Below are 20,568 nucleotides of genomic sequence, written 5' to 3'. Positions count from 1 at the left end.
TTTTAAATGCAAACAGATGATTCCCGAGTCAACTCCTTCATTTCTGAAATACTCTGCACATCTGACTCGGAGTTGCTTTGCTGCATAGGTATTTGTATTCAAAGCTGTATTGGAAACCTTTTCCACCAAAGGGACAATGCACATGCAGCAGCTTAATAAAACAGCCAATAGGAAGGAGCACAGCATTCACTCTCTCTGAACTGATTCGTGATCGGTTAATGTCTCCAATCACTGGTCAAAATACACGTGAGGCGTTTGCAGAAGCCTCTAAGTCACGTGATTTAAATGCTAAAATGTTATCATGGAAATACTGACCAGTAACACACCAACAAGGTGTCGCCTACTGCAGCTTTAAAACATCATTTATAAAGGTAACTTAAAGACAATGGCAAACATTGTCTTTAAGTTACCTTTACCTACCATATACCAATCAAATTAATTTATTCAACTAAATGAAATATCAAAAAAACGCAGCACACACTGATCATTTCTACTCTTCTTTCTTTTTTTTGAGCTGATCTGTTTCATATGTACTGTCACTCACACACACACACACGCACACACGAAACAGCAATTTAAGGGAGGATTTCAACTTGTGTACATACCGCGCAGAAGAAATATGTGTATTTCAGCGCGTGGTGTCAAACTATGGAATATGTTAGTTGACGGGTTTAAGCAAAGTCTAAATCAACTCAACCAGAGATACTTAAAAACAAAATGTGTACGAGGACGGGCTGTGATATAAGGTTTGTGTTCTTCTTTTTGCTTTTGTTTTATGCCTCTGCTCTGCTGCTCTTTTTATTTTAACATGGGGGCAGAAATAACTGTTTATTATGCTTAACTTCAGTTGTGTAACAGTTATAGCGAGGCAGGCACGAGGGTGACGACGTCTCACTTTTACTTCAAAGTACTCCTTTTCGTTTCGTTTTTTTTTTATTGTACTTTTATGTTGAAAATAAATCCATTCAGTCGTTCGTATGAGCTTTTTCAAATCCACAGAGGGTCTGAGGTCAAACTGAGACAACGCCCTCGTTTGAGACGGCGGTCGTCGTCGTTGATTAAGTGAAGCGTCGTTCGGCCGGTCGTTGATGAATGGACAGTACGTGAACGGTGATCCCCTAACCTGTTAGAGAAAACTAATAACATTCTAGTAAACAGCAGGACCACCAACACTGCTGAATTTGTTTCTGGCAGTGTTTATCTTACAAGGCCGCACACGCCACCACAGGGAGGAAAGAAAAAAAAAGAAGAAAAAATGGAGAGCTCATCACAAAGTCCTTAAGTGGGTTCTCGCTTTAATCTTGTTCTTTGCCATGTTCACAAAAATAAATAAAATTCTTACATGAACGCTAATTACATTAAAAACATGCTTGTGGTGTGTTTGTGCACTTTTTCGGCCTGTTTTGCTTTATGTAAAAAAAAATTTACACGCAAAACCTTGATGAATTTCTGAAAATGAGAAAAATGAATAAAGTCGTATCGACGCAAAACAACACTATTATAAAGTTTGGACTTCAAAACCTCTTTTATGTGTTCTTTTTTTAATCTGCAAAGCACTTTAAAACATATAAAAGCAGAATATACTAAACAGAACATTAAAAAAAAAGCAATAAAAGTACTAACCTTTATAAATATTAGATAAATAAAATATATCACTTTGGGACACACAAGTTTGTCGTATGGTTTCGCTGCAACTCTACACACTTCACTGATGCGTTCACGACCAAGCAGGCTGCTGGTTTGAATACAGAGTGCATATGGTACAGTGTTTTAAAGGCCAGAATCAACACCACTCAAAGTAAGAATGTAATAATCAATCATAATGATTTGATTGATAATCACATTTTTCACCTTGCTTTGAATCAATGTCTATTTACACAATTTTTCCAACATTTGGCGCCACATCAAGTCAAATCCTCCTGTAACTGCTCATATTTGCTTCTTTTTTTTTTTCTTTTCTGTTTTAAGTTAAAAGAGAGAGAGCCCGCGTGAAGTCGACCGATCCAACACGAAACATCTGCCACCTCCGCTGATTCTTCAATCAAAATTGCCCGTAGCTACGTGGCTCGAGCTCGGGCTTTTTAAAAGAACTGTTTCACCCTAATACACAACAGTACATGGCCCATTACCAAACGGCCATTCATCACATCATGGGCCTCGCTCTTGCAGAGAGCTGCCAGTGTCTCAGCCGGCGCAGCAGGGCCACAGTGCTCTCTGTCTCCAGTCGGGACACACTTAGCAGCTCGTCCACTTTGCCATGACTGTGTTTACCTCGGGAATACACAAATGCAGCGCGCCGCAGGCTCTATTAACCAAGCGAGAAAGGAAACCTATGCCCGACACGCCGAGCGTAGAGCGAACAACCTTCCCTCTCGGCACGCACTGTGCTGTGTATGGACGTTATTTGTCATTTCTGTACGGTTTTTACGTCGACGGTTTGAACTTTGCCGTCTAAGCACTTGAACACAGACGTGTGTTTAGCCGGAATGTTGTTACTTATTTACGCGTCTACAGAAGTGCACGTTAGTGTATAACGATGGAGTTGAACGGGGCAACGACAATCGTTGCCAAACTTCAATATACTTCAATTTCTTGAAAATTGCTTTAGAGTAGGGTTTGCCAACTTCTGGATCAGAAAAGAAGGAACGGTGGGTTTAAAACAGGGGTGTCAATCTCCAATGACCCGAGGTGAGCCAAAGTTTGCCCATTCTGGTCAAGAGAGGGGGGTGGTTTTTGAGGAAAAAAGTGGAAAACCACAACTGTACAGTAGCAGGTGGTCAATATAAGCGAAAAATTATTTTTAAAATATTCCATCATGATCAAATGAAATGAAATGTCCACAATTACCACAATTACAAAAAAACAGTTTTTCTCACAGGGTTGGTAACATCCTCTGTCCTTAGACCCTCGATCGGGGTGAGGAAAAACTACCAGGAAAAAAAAACACTTATAACAGGGAAAAAGAAAGAGGTAGAAACCTTAGGGAGAACCACGGGTGAGGGATCCACTCCCTGGACGGACAGACGTGCAGTAGACCCAAAACATACAATACACAATTACAAAAAATAGAGAGTAAAAAGTGAATATTCATGACGATATTTCACAGAATTTCAATGTAAACGTGCTTGTTCTGATATGGAATTATGTGCAGTTCAGTATAATGACATTTATGATGCAAAGTAAATCTAAGAATATCAAATAAATAAAAAAATTGAAGTGTAATTGACACCAAAAAACATGTTTATACATGTACACACATGTTTATAATGCAATACATTTAATACAATGATAACAACCAAATGTCTTATTATTACTATTATAAAAGATACTGCTAGCAAAAATATGTAGTATTAAATTGTGTTTAAACACATGATATTAAGTCGTGGGCCACATGTGATCGACTGTTTACATATTGCACTTTACCCACAGATGGAGACGGCCTGACAGCAGGAGGAGGGTTTTATTTTCCCCTTCGTACAAAGTAGACAAATGAAGTGCGTTTCCCCGTCTATTCGACAGAAAGCGCCTTTTATCCTTCAAAACACGGACCCTGCTTTAGACGCCGACCCCTGACCTTTGGCTCCAAATCGCAGTAAAGAGTTTGTGCTCGTCAAACGCGGTAACAACAACAACAATAACAACAGCCGCCCGGGTGTCAGCGCGGAGCTGAGGAGCACGTTTATTTCGAGCATGGGAGAACATACACAGTCCACTTCTCAGCTTTGTGACGTATACTGTGGCAAACATAGACATAGAGAGTTTCGTCGAAAACCGCTGGCACACGCTGCTTCTCGCTACTCGTAATACACTCTTCTCTTCACACGAATCACACGATGCAAATGTTCCAGCACAGGTGTGAGCCGATCAAACAGTACAGTGTTCAAACGAAGCACTGTTTTGACCAAAGAGAAAGCACCCGACACAGTCGGCCACGACACACGTCGCTCAACTCGCGTCTAAAAGCCACCGCCGGCACTAAATGTGCACATATCACTGCAGAGTCTTGGCGTTTTTAACTACTTGTGGTGCATTTTGGGCTGAAATGAGGAAACGAGGGTGATGATAACCATTTCCTAGTTTTAGGTTTAGGTTTAAGGCCCAGTGAGTAAGCTGTGGTGAGCACTGGAAGAAGTTCATCAACATCCTCTCTCCCTTAAAAACACACCAACGTTTGGTCTGTTGTCCGATGCTTGGCAGCCATCGCACCAGGAAGTCAGTCCTCATCGTTACCACAGTCAAATCCATATAAATACACCGAAAAAAAAAAAAACCTCCACCAAAGTTTGCTTTCAAACCACAGTCTGCTGATTTGAAGAAGCACAGATCATTTTTCAAATTCAAATTCTTGTCAATTTTAGAAACACAGACATGACACTTAAAGGTACAATATGTAGTATTTATGGGTTTATATAACCCAAAATCCACTTTTTTATACATATTATGTGCTCCTGCATTGTCTAGTCGCTGTATAATAGTTTTTGTTTCATTTTCGTAGTGTTTCAAAAAGTCATGTAAAATAACATGACCGCGGGCCGCGGTTGCATAGCCACTGTTAGCAGCGAGACGCCATGTTTCTACCGGAGCCTGTAAGGACAAACGCGAGAGAACAAAACAAGTGTCTCTTTACTTGTAGCGGAAGTCCCGCCTCCTCTCTCTCCGCTTCGTCTGCTACGGCCGCGGTAGCGCCGCCCTCTCCCTCGCCTCACGAACCTCATCTGCTGACACGGAGAAAGACGACGAGGACGACATTTGACCGGCTGAGGATACCGTAGCGCTCAGGGAAGGGAGGGGGTGAGCAGAGCAGCAGGTCTTTGTTGTAAATTTCAGCCTCTCCTCTAGATGGCACTATAAACTACTTATTTCCCCTTTAAGTACAAACGTAATGATTTCCCATGTTTCGTCCTCAGACAATGAGCTTCGTGACCTTTGCGATGAAGATGCAACGCCGAACGTCGCTCGCTAAATTATTTTTTTTTTTCGAAAAGAGGATACGAACGTAACAATCAGCGTATAGTTTCATGAAAAAAAAAAACGCAGACAACTATGTTTTTTTTTGTTTTTTTAAATCACAAAAATAAACACTCTCCCCAAACCTTTAATTAGCTGGACGCTGCGCACTTCAGCTGGAATTAAGGAGCTTCAGGCCCAGCTGTGGTTGAGACTGATTACTTAATAATATGGTGATAAACACAACTATCAATCAAAGCCTCTGACAGGACTTACAATTCAGGAGAGATCAGCCAAAATAAGAGCTGCTGACTCTCTCATTGTGGCGGTAACTGTGTGTGTGTGTGTGTGTGTGTAGCACGACGATGAAGTTACTTGCACCGATGTAGTGATGGAAAAAGAAAGAAAGAAATTGTCACTTTAATATACGGAGGGCAGCTGCAGAAGACTGCAGTCTGGAGAACAACAGTTGTGCCAACTGACAGCACGAGGACGACAATGACATGTTTGCATGCGCGGCTCTGCACCACAGTAAACAGCTCTGATGCTGCACTGATTGATTCTGAGCCTCACGTTTACAAACGAAGACATTCTCACTCTTAAGTGGAGACAAAGGCATATGCAACGAGTGTCCAAAATGGAGACGCTGGCGTTAAAATGTAAAGACTTCAGCAGCATCGACACATTTTGATGTAATCTCAGTGAAACTCTAATCTCTATTACACTTTTTTAACTCAAACAAAATTCCACCATTAATCTACAGACAGACACAACAGGCAAAAATATTAAACATTTCATGTTTTGCTTTCATCACAGATTAATTAAGGAGATGTAGATTAAATTAATAACCACATGTTTTATGGGATTTTAGTACCTTAATATTTGCATGCAGTAGTGTTGCTGTTAAATGAGAACATCGTAATGATAATGTCTTTCTAATTTTAATTTTGAATTCAACTTGTTAGATATGAGAAATTTTATTTAAAGGGTTTAGGGCAGGGGTCTCAAACTCACTGCCCAGGTGCCACATGCGGCCCCGCCAGTCGATGTCCTGCGGCCCTACACTTAATTTGAAATGACAAAATTCCACATTCTAATGTTTAATTACAATTGCCTACATGTATATTTTGAGTTAATGTTTTAATTCCGTTTTATTTCTGTCCGTTTTTGTTATTTACAGATTTATTTTGCGTCATAAAACCATCTATCAAAACAGACACTTTTACTTTGAAACGGTGTGCGTTTGTCAGCCTAAATATTTGTAATTGCAACATCAGGATGGATTATCAAGATATCATTTTAATTTCGTGTCACTAAACCGTTCATTTTTCCCAAATTGTTGGACTTCTTTCACTTGACCTGGCCCCTCGTGACCAGAATAGAAGTTCACTGGCCCTCAGGTCATTGTGAGTTTGAGGTTTGGTTTAGGGTTAAGGGTTAAGGTTTTTAAATTCCATTTAAAGATCATATTCTTGCTGAATTGCTCTCAGTTTTATTGGGACAGAATTTTAAGCTAATAGAAAAAAACAGCCACAAAATGTGACAGAAGACATTTCATCAGTTTCCTCTTCTTCTATTAACACACTCACAAAGCACAGGTGCAGTTGTTGAATTAGGATTTCAGATTCATGAACAGTTCTCACTTTTATTAGACATTTTTTAGACACAACACAATAAACGAATACATTCAGTTCACTTCAGGTCAGTTGAGTTCAGCTGAAGGCCTCTTCCCGTCCTGATTGTCATCAGTAAATAAAGTTTCCTGTGGCTCTCACAATACTGTAACAAACAACCGGTCACTTCTTTCAGACCTCGGTGGAAACGATTGGCTGGTGAAGCTGTCAGTTACTCACTGACCTGTCAGTTACTCACTGACGTGACACTCAAAGCCAGAGAGATGAACAGCACTGAAGCAGGGATGATAATCTGAAGTTGGAGAGCAACGTTTTTTACAGGAGAAATTCAGTCTAAGGTTAATCTGAAATTGATTGCTTTTAACAAATACTCTGTGCTGTATTAGTTTCAGTTAGTGTCCATTGAAATATACCAATTATAATATTTTTATAAATAATAATACTGTGTATTGGTGGTGATCTGCAAAGGCCATTTTATTACCAGTGTGCAGCATGGGTGAGAGAGTTATTTGCATTATAAAAAGTATAAAATTATTATATAAAATTAGCAAATAGTATCTTGATCTATGACTAGACTGATGCCACAGTGACGACAGCTCATTAATGACCTACTTTGTTCCATTTTGTTACAACATAGTGATTTATGTTGCTTACGTCTTTTATGGGCTAATTTTTGGGCTAAAAAAACTACTTTTTTTGCACCTTTTTGTACATAAAAATAGAAATCTCTTTCAAGAATCCACCTGTACGTCTCTGGTGTTTCCCTCTCACGCTCCTCATCAAGCATGTGGTTTTTTTCTTCTCTTCTTTGGCAAACGCTTCACAGCCCTGCAAACGCCTTTGGTCGATAATCTTCACAGCAGAGAGGCGTGACGTGAAATAAATTCAGATTTCTTCAAGGTAAATCAGTGCAGCGCTCAGGGACTGCAGCTACTCTCTGTCACCTCGCCACTTTTAGCAGACCGTGGCTGATTTCCTTCCTTGCGTGACTCCAGAGTATAAACATACATCCAGAGTGACTCATCACTATTTCTCACTTCCACGCTCTGATATAAACACAAGAGGAGGTCAGGGGTCATTCTGAGGTGGTGAGTGGGTGGTGTCGGTGGGTGGGGGCCCACTAACGTCTCTCGCCATAAGACATCTTCCATTCTCCCAAGAATTCACGGTTTCCTGTGGCCAAAGCCGCACGCCTGCCCACTCCGGGCCTAGAGGAAGGAGAAAGAGAAACACAGTTAGAAATAGAGAGAGCGAGGGACAGACCAGTTGGATGATAGATTACCTTCTATGCCACGCTGCTCTTCACCAAAATGGAAAGAATGCAGTCGTGATGAGCCCGTTATCGCTTTTCCCCCAGACAGGACAAGAATAAGAGGAAGGGGGAATGAAGTGGGATTAAACAGCATGGCATAAATTACCATTATTCTGCGTGTCACCTCCTGGTAGATTGAACTATTATTAAGTTGTGAAACTTGAAGCAAATACGACTCTGTTCCAAAGCCAAATGGCATTTTATGAAGACGTGACGTCTCGGTCGTGATCGGCACTTTGGCCTCCTGAGACCCTGAGTTAGTACAGGGGTAGTCGGTGGAAGGGAGGGGGAGCCACTTCCTTTCAGGCCCCCAATCTGAAGAAGGGCCAAATACAGTCCGACATCAATCACTTTGCTCTCCACAGCTTTTCCCAGTGCCATTGTTATAGAGCAGAGCAGCGGAAAGAGGCCGGTAGCAGGTGGAAATAAAAGCCCTTTTACAACTGCGGGGTAAGATTCCTCCACAGAGTCATCACAACATTTACACAAGGGAAAAGAGAGCAAAAACGTGTGGCTGCACACACACACACACACACACGTACAGTATGTATATGCACACACACACACTCTGTCTCGTATGCACCGACACATTCACCAGAAGCCGCAGTCAGCGACAACACAGACACAAAAACAGACACAGACAGAAATAAAGACACAAAAACACAAAGATGCAGACGAGACAAATTACAACACATGTCGTCTCCTTTCAAATAACGCATGTGCAGCCTCGCCATTGAAATGACATGTGGTTGACGATTGACATCAGCACACAGTGCTCAAAAGAGACACGGCATCATATTTTTATTTTTTTTTTGTCTCCCAGTTTTCCACAAAGTCACCGAGTCATGAGTCAAAACACAGACACGGAGACAAACACACAGGTTCATGCAGCTGTTCATGTGGAGCCTATAAAGCTCTATAACTGTATCCATAGCAAGGTTAACCTTAACCTAATCACAATTCAAATCTTAGCCGTACAGTTCCCTGTTAATTAGCTTCCGCCTCATTCGGACCAGGTTTTGGTCTCCATCAGGACTACTGGTCTTGACAAGGTCGGTGTTTATGCCAAGAAATGTTGTACAGAATTAACAAATACTAAGTATGCACACACACACACACACACAGTCAAAGCAGCAAGTCATTACTTAATGAAATGAACAGAACTCAGGATTTTGTGCAGTTTTAAGTTTGACATTCCATGAGATTCCTCTTCAATAATACATTTTTAAAAAAAAATACTTTTGGAACCTTGGTGACTTGACCATAAAAGGCAAACTGATGAGTAGTAGAAGTCCCAGCGTGTCTCACGAGTGTCTACGTTTTATTACTGCGGCTCTGCGAGTTTTTGAGTCACAAACACACGTGCGATACTCTCTCTGATCATTTAGCCAACTTTGACTTTAAAGAGAACGTTATGTAACGTTCTCGACGCCTCCTGCTCTCTGTCCATCGTTCATTTTCACTGGACCATTAACATTCTCACTTTTACTTGAAAGCATGTTGTACTTTTTTTTTTTTGATACAAGTGGAGTTGGTTAATTATAGAGCACAGTTAAAACATTTCACGTTTTGTATATTTTTTTGGAGCGGCTAAACTCAAGCATGTGTGTGTGTGTGTGTGTGTGTGTGTGTAGGGCAAAAAAGAGGGACATTTAACACAGAAAATGAAGCTGCGATGAAAGCTTCTTACAACTTTTAGTGCATGCCCACTTAATCTGGGAATAAATTCAGATTTGGACACAGACAACAACTGCTGCACCGCTAATATGAACTTCCTGCTCTTCTTCAAAGACTGCTCTGCCTTCAGTATTTGTGAAGCTCATCTTTCTTTCTTCTACAGCTTCTCCCTTTCCTCTCGTTTCTTTTCCGTGGCACTGCCCACGTCACCCACCGCACCTCTCCCACATCTGTACTCTCCTCCGCTTCTCTCTTCACTTCGGATCATGGTCTAGAATCTGGCAGGACGGCTGTCACACGATGCCCGTGCATGTGATGCTTCGCTGGGACCCCCCCTTCACTCAGGAAATGCTCTCGGCCTTTTTCCCACCCTAGTGTTCCGCTGCGGAGAGCTGGGCATTACAACTGAATCCAGTTACCATCCCAAAAGCATTCCTGACTGATTCCGACCACTGGCCTGGCTTTGAGTTCCCACAGACAATGAGGATATGCCCTCATTTTAAACCGACTGGAGCACTGGGTATCAAGTTGTGAACGACCAAGCTCTTTGTGGCAGAACAGAGACGTTTCAGGTCCACAATAGACAATTACAAAAAAAAAGCCCACTCACTCCCCCCCCCTCCATTCAATTTGTGGTTTAGGTGGGTTCAGTTGTGCCCGGATTAAAAATAGCCAGGCGATTCCAGACAAAAACTGCATGGGACACGAAACACACATTGCACAAATGATATCTCCCATTGTGGTGTACTGTTTGGGAATTCTTAATTGCTTTTTCCGAAGCAGCTCGCCACAGGAAAATCCCCCTTCAGAGTGAAGAAGGGGAGAAAAAAAAGAGTCGGTGAGCATGTGCGTAAACACCATGGATATTTTGTAAACAAGCATGTCGACCCACGTCGCCTGATATGCACCCATCAAACTGCCATCAGGGCCGTATCAAAGGAGCTTAACCTGCAGCCGAGGCCGGTTGTGGCCTGCATCTGCGCTCCCTTCTCTCTCTTTTGTGTCCTCTACTGTGGTTTCTCTGCTTCAGCTCTTATTATTGATGTCTCTCCCTGCATCAGACAGACCATGATGGACCGGGCCTGCATGGGAGGTGAGCAGGCGCTGCAGGGTGGGGCACCAAACAGGCTCCCACTCACTGTGTGGGACTGAGTCTTCTCAGAAAGGGCCACAGAGGAGCAGAGAGAGGCGCAGTGACATGACGCAGAGCGCCAAGGAAGTGTCTGAAGGAAAATCTCTTTGTGCTTTTTTGGCCTTATAAGGGAGTGGACAGCTATGCACATTTAAAAAAAAAAAAAAAAAATCTATACTCATCTGGTGTCTAAATGATACATTTGCTGTTATGTTTTCAATGGTGGTCACGAAAAAAATGGATGCAACTTTTGTAATACAGTTTAGTAAATTAACTGAATCAATATTGACTTCCTAATTCATATTGTGGATATTTTACTCTACATTTAATGATAAATGCTTTTGAGAAATAAATGCCCTGTGTTACTTGAATACAAACGCCACAGAGGAACCTATAGAAACCTCAAAATATATAACTTTTCAATATTTAGTGAACATGATTTGGTTGCTTCTTAAATATATCGCACACATTTTATGTTTCTGTTCATTCAGCAATATTATAAGCCCATATTGTATTATTTTTCATACAAACACGACCCATCTGTCAACCTACACTGAACCCACAAACACCTCTCTCTCTCTTCATGAACCTGACCTTGAAATCCAAGCTTGGCATGACCTTAAATCTGCTTTATTATTTCTCTCTGTCTCTTGTCCTGCTGTTCACTGAAAAAAAAAATCAACTTGCCAACTTGCTGAAATACCAATTTGCTGTGAACAGGTATTTAAAATAGTGGAACAATTTCCCCCTGCATGTGCGAACCACATTTGGACAGTTGGGTATTTGTGAAACCTCCGGAGCTGCCAAATCCTCACCGCTGCTGTCCTTCACGTCAAATTATGTGGTGCTGCGTGTGATCACAAAATAAACCAGAGAATTTTTACATGGACTGTTCCTTTATTCTATTTTTATTTTTTTTATATATATCATATAAAGAGTTTTCTTCTAAAAAAAATCAGGCTGTCAAGGGGAGAGGATTTTGAAAACAGGACCAAATCTGCTTTGTGGTGTTTTAAATAAATAAGTGCAGATATGATGAGACAGTGAACTATCTTTAATGTGAGAAAAGCACAGCTCTCACATTAATGTTTACATCTATGACTCATGTGTTTTGGTATGATGAGCTTTTGTTTTTTTAAGCCAAAAATGGATGATTGTTATTATTATCCTCTGTATCCAGTGCTTCATGATTCAAGAAACAAAACGCTTAACACATTTTACACATCATTTTATTTCCTCTGCTGCAAGATTCAGGCCAGTGATTATAGAAATTAAATTATGTTCAAGCAAAGTGTTTTTGTTTTACATTATAGTGACTAATACATTAATTTAATGCAATTGTATTAACGGTTTAATATTATAAAATGGTGACAGCAATTTGCAATTATTGTCTATTTTTATTTAGTAAATGATCATAATATGTTTCCATGGACACACAACGCACAATAATTCAACCAAACAACTATTTGGTTTTATGTGTAAACAAATGTACCACAGATTTACTGGCTTTGTTTTTTTTTATTTTTTGTTTTTGTTTTTTAACAGAACATTAAAAGAAGGGCAAGATTGAAATATATTCAGTGCAAATTATTCAGTGTGTATATGTGTGAAACCTTTTGAACCAATGGAATGAAACGAAAATGAACATCACTAAATTAAAAGTATCTCATATTAGAATAGAACTTTATAGTCCAGAAAAAAACAGGAAAGTTTTCCTTGATATTTCCATTAATAATAATAATAATAGTAATATATATATATATATATATATATATATATATATATATATACATATATATAAATTAATAGTATATATGGTATGTGTGTGTATATATACGTTTATATATACATACTGTATACCTGATTATGAAAGATAAATATCAAACAATAATAAAGATTTAAAAAATTTAAAAAAGACGACGCCATCTTTGCATTTATACCAATGGGTTCAACAATTAACCAAATTATCATCAGACTGTTTCATCTGTGACGTAAACCACAGTCTGTAAACACGTGCATATAAACTCTATAAAGTCACCGCACCTGAATGTCAGGCCCACGTGTATAGGCCTATAAGTGCTGCAGGTCTAAGGGCCACGCAGTGCCTGGCTCAAGGACACCTCAGCAGGCCAATCATCTCAGTATCAAACACGGACATTGAACTCATCAACACGTGAGAGGAACTACTTCTCTGAGCGCCTGGACACGCAACAAGGCGCGTGGGGGCAGATATCTCACCAGGCCAAATTAAAAAGCCATATAGCGCGCGCGCGCGCACTCGCGCTGCGGCTGATTGCTGGAGAGGGTGGTGCCCATCAAACACACTTCAGACCCATGGAGCGGCGCAGTGCGCGCAATCAGCGGTCTGCTAGCAATCCCCCGTCCTTACTCGTTCACATAAACACCACTTCAACGAAAATATACACGGCCACCTACAGCGCGGGGAAAGTGATGAGGGGGCACCGTGCACCTCTGCATTACACTGTTTTCAATTAGAGCGACAAACGCATGGCTGCACTACACAGGCGACACTGCAGAGACAAAGGAGCGAGAAAACCAATTAGGACGCGGCCCAAAACAATTCAGTCAAACACTGAAAAAGTTGCATTTTCACTTCTTTTTTTTTTACATATATGTTCATATAAAAAGAATGTCTTCATGGCATTTATTTGCAAATAATATGTATATATGTATATATAATATATAACTAATCGGATACAGAGTTGTTTATTTGATTCATTTATTGCACAACACACTCTTTTTACCTTGAAAAAGGAGAAAATGCTTCAAAAACACCTTTTTTTTACACCTCGTGTCGTGTTTTTAAATGAAATTAAACAATATAATTTGGTTAGAAAATAATTAATAATAATGTTTTTTGTTTTTGTTTTTTAAAAAACGTTATTTAAACGTGATTGTTACAAATAAGGTCAGATGCATAGACGCACTGTGTTAAATGTTCATATCACGCCACATTGTTCAAGGAATTTTCCTCACAACTTTGATTCAAGTTCATGTCCTGAACCTACGTCCTCATGTTGATCGATCACTCTGTCGCACTCGTCTCCAAACAAAGTCCCCGCGGCCTCTCGGTGACCCCCCCCCTCCCCCTCCCCTGTGGCCCTCCCTCGCACCACTGTGCAGGGAAGCGCGAGCTTATTTCTCAAAGATAACTGTTTGTAAATAAAATAAAATGATATTTTATTTTTATTTTTTAATCCAAGAGACATTTTGGGCCTCATGTGTCTAACAGTTTGTGACCAAATCAAATTACACTGCTGAGCTGCAGCTGTTATGAGCTGTAATCCACCCGCTCTATTTGTCTGATTGCTGTGACTAAGCAGTAATTGTGTTACTGTGGAGTTAACCATGTTGTGACTTTCTCTGATAAGAGTGCACAGACTCTGATATCAACAAGATTTTATATATATATATTTATCAATATATTTCATATTGAAGTCAGTGTCAAAAGTGAAAGAGGCCTCTCAGTGGTTGGGCCTCACTGAGGTCTCCCTGCACTGAATGTAACCAGTGAGAAACACTTGTGTGTGTGTGTAGTCATGCGGATTATTGCGACAGTGAGATTGTGCGCGGGGTTCAGAACATGGGTTTCAGGGCACTAAATAACGGTGGGGACTGTCCGGAAAGCCTGTCAGGACTGCGCGCTCTGCGGTGTACCTCCACCTAAGTGGCGGAGCATTCCTGAGGATGCAGCGCTGTCAAACATTTCATGATGGGACGTCATGGAAAAGTGCATGACTCCCTCGTCTGCGTCGCAGTTACAGGGGGGAAGCTCTGACCTCGGGAGTCGAGCCTCGGTAATGACAAACGAGATCTGCCACCGATTCTATAATGACACAAATATGGCCGTTTACATGAAAGAGAGAATAAAAATATGGAAACATTCACTGCAAAACAAGGGTTTCTTTTTAAAGGCTAAGAGCAAACTTTTAAATAGCTACATTTGCTTTATTTATTTATTTATTTATTTATTTAATGTTTCCATACATCAAAAAACTTTAATAGCGTGCGAATAATAAAAAGTTTAAAGATGTTGCTGCTTTATGTTGGGAAATATTGCTACAGCAGGAGGACGCGCATCACTTCCACCGTGCGTAAACACATGCAGACACTGGCGTTGGATGGAGAAGCGAGTTAAAGAAAAAAATATAAAAGCTCCATATATAAAGAAAGAATAACATGACATGGGGGGCGAATGAGCGTGTGAGAAAAAAAGAGGGGTCTTAATGGAATGAAGTCATCAGCGGTAATTAAACGCAGTGGGCAGAGGGAGGTACGGGAGCGCGCCTGCCTCTGGTGCGCGCTGGGTGGTCCTATACGCTGATAAATGTGTGGCCCTGCACTGCAGGCGAGTGGCCGAGCAGTCACCGGTTAAAACAATACTCACATTCATTTATCCAAGTCTTTAACTCTCCCTGTAACAGCACAAACTAACAGTGGCACGCCTGTCACCTTTGGGTCGACAAAGACAATCCAGCAATTAATTGTTTTCTCGCTTCCCCCCGCGGCAGAAACGGCAGGTTTTCCGTCTGCGTGTTAAGACCGACAGTCCATAAAAATCCATGTCGTATTTTACAGTGTTACTTGCTATTGTGCTTTCTTAAAATTGAATATATAATTATATGAGCATTTTTACGCACATGCACTGGAATTTCCAAACACCCTCTCTTTTTACGCACAAGACCAACAGTGCGAGGCTGTCCGTCTAACTATATTTCCTAGAGCTCCGGTATTATAAAATACAGCGTGAAGCAACAGCCGTCAAAAGGGGAAAACATAACGCCGACAGAGATCAAAAAGCACAGCAGAGCTCGTCTAAGTGAAACCACGGAGAGGCAAAAGGTTTGCAGGCTGCAGCTATCGAGCTCTCCAGGGAACAATAAGCAACCTACTGTCAACAGTTCTGGGTTATGGACTGATCGACTTTCAGTAGCTCCTGGGCACAGCTGCAGAAAAGCCAGCAATCGAACTTAATTTAAGCTTTTCTACCTTGGAAACAAACACACAAACAAACCGGTGCGCGTGATCTTCTGCGTAAATTAGAACTTGGTAACAGCAAAAAAAAAAAAAAAAAACATTTTGCAAAGCCTGGGACATAATGTGGGCTTCGTTTTTCTTATTATCCCATAAGGTATTATGTCACTTTAACCGTCTCACATTTTCCACTGTGGCACACGTGCTGGAGCGGCCACGACTCTCCACGGAGGACTCGTGACAGTAAAACAGTCTATTCACTTACTTTATTTCCCGGATCTTTCGACGGTGAAGAGCCTGCAGGAGCTGATCTCAAGTCCCAGTCCGAGTTTCTGTGCTCACAGCTCGGCAGTTCGGCGCGCACCCCTCCTGCGTCCCTGCGTAAATATTATGACTGCATTACACAAACAATATTCGTGCGTAAAAATGTCCTGCATCTGCACCAGGCGCTACGGACACGCGGACATATCGCATCAGATTGCGTATTAACTGATCTAACGGGGCTTTTGCTTGATTTTTTATTTAAAGAAGGCCAGGGAAAATGTTTACATTTTGCTGTATAAACATCCTGCCCGTGTTCCTGTCTATCTTTTACAGAAATCTGGAGGGTGGTTTTCAATACGAGGGGCATGTTCTCTACTAAATGTTTTTTTTAACATATAAATATGCTTTATTAAATATTTCAGACGTTTAATAAGCAACTGGAGACTTGACCCTATTTGCTGTATCCACAGCAGGCATGTGGCCTGCTAAACTGGAGAGACATCTGAAAACCTGTTAGTTTACATCACAATATTCAATGTCAAAAATAATGAATAATCATTTTAGAAAAATAATAAAATCCTATTAGAAAACGAGGGGAAGGAAAATGTGCTTTTAAAAGGTCCTGCCCATGTAGTTTATAGTCCAATCATTAAAATACATATACATATTTAGAATTTGTTAATACTGCAGATCAAATATAAGCTCTTAGAGGATCTATGGGATATATACATACCCCCATTTAAATGTAAGGAAGGAGGGGAGGGGGGGGGGCATTTCCCTGAAAAGTGAACGCACACAGATGTGAATGCTCACAGGCCCACCACTGGAGTAGGAGGGAACTGGGCGGGTCCCAACATTAGGATGGCCAAGACATCCAGCTTCCAATGCGCTGATGGCAACAGATAAGTAAAAAGTGAGCTCCTCGGACGCACGACAACACACCAACTGAAGTGGAAAGCGGCTCCTGTTCTGCTCCTCGTCCCATTTCGGACACTGCGTACAAGGCGGTGCGGCTCCACACTGCAGCAGGACGGAACCACAGAGAAGAAGACGGTGAAGACAGTCTCGGCTTTGGCTTGCGCGTTTAGTTTGACTCGACGTTTAATTTTTTTTTTGTTCACTTTTTATGTCACCGAATAAGAATCTTACTTTCTAGCGTTTATAGGTTAGGTTATTCTTTTTGTTTACCGCACCAAAGGCGACATTTACCTAATGACGGCAGAGATCCAGCAGCCACCCTCTCACACTCCTGCCCAGAGCAGCCCCATGTCTGCTCCGGAGAAGCCGCACGGACAGACGGCGGTCATGGAAACCGCCTCCTCCACCACGAAAACCAAGAAAACAAACGCAGGGATCCGTCGGCCAGAGAAGCCCCCGTATTCGTACATCGCTTTAATAGTCATGGCGATCCAAAGCTCTCCAACGAAGCGCCTGACGCTCAGTGAAATCTACCAGTTCCTGCAGAGCCGCTTCCCGTTTTTCAGAGGCTCGTACCAGGGATGGAAGAACTCCGTGCGTCACAACTTGTCTCTGAACGAGTGCTTCATAAAGCTGCCAAAGGGCCTCGGGCGGCCCGGGAAGGGCCACTACTGGACTATCGACCCGGCAAGCGAGTTTATGTTCGAGGAAGGCTCCTTCAGAAGGAGACCGAGGGGTTTTCGGCGCAAGTGCCAGGCGCTGAAACCCATGTACAGCATGATGAACGGCCTGGGATTCAACCACATCCCAGAGTCCTACAACTTCCAGGGGAGCGGCGGGGGCCTGTCCTGTGCGCCTAACAGCTTGTCTCTGGACAGTGGGATTGGGATGATGAATGGACACTTGGCAGGTAACATGGATGGGATGGGTCTGTCCGGTCACTCCATGTCACACTTGTCAGCCAACAGTGGACATTCCTACATGGGAAGTTGTACAGGATCCTCTGGGAATGACTATTCCCACCACGACAATTCTGCCTCCCCTCTGCTCACCAGCGGGGGAGTCATGGAGCCTCACCCCGTCTACTCGAGCTCAGCCTCGGCGTGGGCTCCTGCCCCCACGGCCTCGTTGAATAACGGGGCTTCTTACATTAAGCAGCAGCCTCTGTCTCCTTGTAACCCGGGGGCGAACTCGCTGCAGCCCAGTTTGCCCACACATTCCCTGGAGCAGCCGTACCTGCACCAGAACGGACACAGCACCACAGATTTACAAGGTACGTCCATGTTTGTTGTCCATTTCTAAAAGTGATGATTTTTATTAAATAACCCGGGGACTATTCATTACACGAGCCCTCATAAACAATTCAAATAAACATTTTATATTGTCAGGTCTCGTGGTTTACAGAGCTGTTTGGTTTGGTGCCAAATTTGTGCGTAATGGAAACAGAGTGTTGAATTGCGCCCTAATTATATTTGGAAAAAATCAAATCGTATCTAGAAGCTGAGGATAAATTGAAACCATTGAAATATGGGCGAATAAAAAAAAAACAATGTAGAATATTTACTGCATGAAAATGACGTTTTATTATCCTGCTCCAAAATAAAGAGATGGATATAAATAAAGGCCACATATGAGGGAGGTTTAAACTTAAAAATGTGTTTTTGTGAGGGAAAGACAATGGGGCACTAAAGGGCAGTGATAATTTAGAGCCGTGCCAATCTCCGGGCAAGAAAAAACAAGCGCGGTTTGGTCCAACAAGTCTTGCCCCGAGGCCACAAGTCCTCCGGGACTGGCGTGCAAGAGGGCCACTGTCAATTAGGCCAGCAAGCCCGCCTCCTCTTTGACTTAGTTAATCGTGCACTGCTACATTTGAGTTAGTGGTAAAAGTGTGGAATTATGTCAGACAAGTTTGGTTGTACGCATATTTTCTAATATAATTATGTTTAATAGCCTGTATCATTGCTGTTACGGTCCTATAATAAAACAAATATATACAAATAGTTGTGTTTCCTTTAGAGTTTTAGTTTATTTAAGATCAAATGTGAGCTATTATTTTAAATAGAAGAATACATTATATTTTCAATCATGGAAGAAAAAAAATAATTCAACTGTGATTTTTGTGCCGTTTTTAATCGGTGTTTTTATTTTTTATTTTTCCAGGTATTCCGCGGTACCATTCCCAGTCTCCCAGCATGTGCGACCGAAAGGAGTTCGTGTTCTCGTTCAACGCCATGACGTCCGCGGCGATGCACTCACCGAGCAGCAGCTCCTACTACCACCACCAGCAGGTCTCCTACCAGGACATCAAGCCGTGCGTCATGTGACGGCTCTCCGCGGACAGCGTGTGAGCGTGCGTAAAGCAGCGGGCTCGGTGACGCCGCCAGACCCGAGTGAATTGAACTGAACTGAACTGAAGATGAGACGTAAATAAAAAAAAAAATAATAAAAAAAATTAATTAATAAAAAAAAAAAACCACTGAGACACAGCTGAGGCGTGACGCGTCCCCGGGGCCTGGACAGGAAAACCGGACTAAACGTCTTTGTGCCGTTTTTTTTTGTTTTTTTACGCAGCGTCAAAGACACGGACAACAAGGCCAATCACATCATCGCAACCACGTAATAATAATATATAATAATGCAAAAACTCGTTTGTTTTTCATGCAGTCGACATCGACCAGCGGGGTAAAGACTGGGCTGCTGTTTGGTACTTAGTCCTGCAGAGCGGATGACTACAGCCTACCACTCCACACACACACACACTTTTTTTCTACGTGTTTATTCTTCTTCAAGTAGGCCAATGTAAAAAAGAAAAAAAGAAAAAAAATGCACACTTACTTTCTCTATGTCGAGTTTTTAACTTTTCTTTTTTTAAATTTCTGACAAATTAGACTGAGGCTCTTTTTGGACGTATACATATTCTACCAGTGAAAATGGACACACACACACTTACACACACACACACATGTAGGTCCATATCTGTGTAAAAATTGATGAAGGCACTTTTTTGAATAGCCTATAAGCGCAACTTTTATTTATTCTGTAGGCCTGCATATTTTAATTTCAAGCGAATTGGCCAAGGAGGTTCATGCTTTATTGGCAATATTTGTCAGGACGCTTATTATTTGTTTTAAAATGAAAAAAAATGGAGGATATATTGTAAGCACTGTTCTGTTTGTGTTAGATATACTGTATGTAGACCATTACTTTCGGCACTGTGTATATTATTGTCATATGTTGTTGTTGTTGTTGTTAGAACAATTAGCGAGGGTCCATCAGTGTGGCCTTATGTGTAGGTTATATTACAACAAAACCATTTGTAAGAAATAAAAATATATCTGTCGGGCTGTTTAAGCCTGAATCCACAATGACGAGGCATATTTTCGATCCTTATCACGTGGCTATACAGATTCCCGGGTGAGGTATACATATATATTTGGTGTGACACCAAAAACATTTTTTTTTTTAAATCTGCCATCAAGGTTAGAAAATCTACCTAAATCGTTAATAGGTAAAATAGTGCGAGCATTCTTTCCTAAAATACATAATATTTTATAAAAACCAAGGAGAACAAGTTCCCAAATTAAAATACAATTAATCAATTTATCATTTAAATAGACACGAGGTCCACACACTGTTATTCCACTGGCGATTTAAAAAGGACTTTCACAGTGATCTCATTGGATCAAACC

General features: G+C 41.4%; 1 protein-coding gene across 1 annotated transcript; it reads left to right on the top strand.

Moving 5' to 3' along the window:
• Nucleotides 1-17,173: 17,173 nt before the first annotated feature.
• Nucleotides 17,174-19,203, top strand: foxf1 (forkhead box F1; the record flags this gene model as incomplete). The annotated part of the gene is made up of 2 exons (XM_083900904.1): nucleotides 17,174-18,152; nucleotides 19,040-19,203. The coding sequence occupies 2 exons, from the start codon at nucleotides 17,174-17,176 to the stop codon at nucleotides 19,201-19,203; spliced, it is 1,143 nt and encodes a 380-aa protein (XP_083757030.1).
• Between the last annotated feature and the right edge of the window lie 1,365 nt (nucleotides 19,204-20,568).

Source organism: Microchirus variegatus (assembly GCF_963457635.1).
Source record: "Microchirus variegatus genome assembly, chromosome: 14".
NCBI lineage: Eukaryota > Metazoa > Chordata > Actinopteri > Pleuronectiformes > Soleidae > Microchirus > Microchirus variegatus.
Note: the sequence above shows the minus strand (reverse complement) of the source record. Positions and strands in the feature narration are given on the sequence as shown.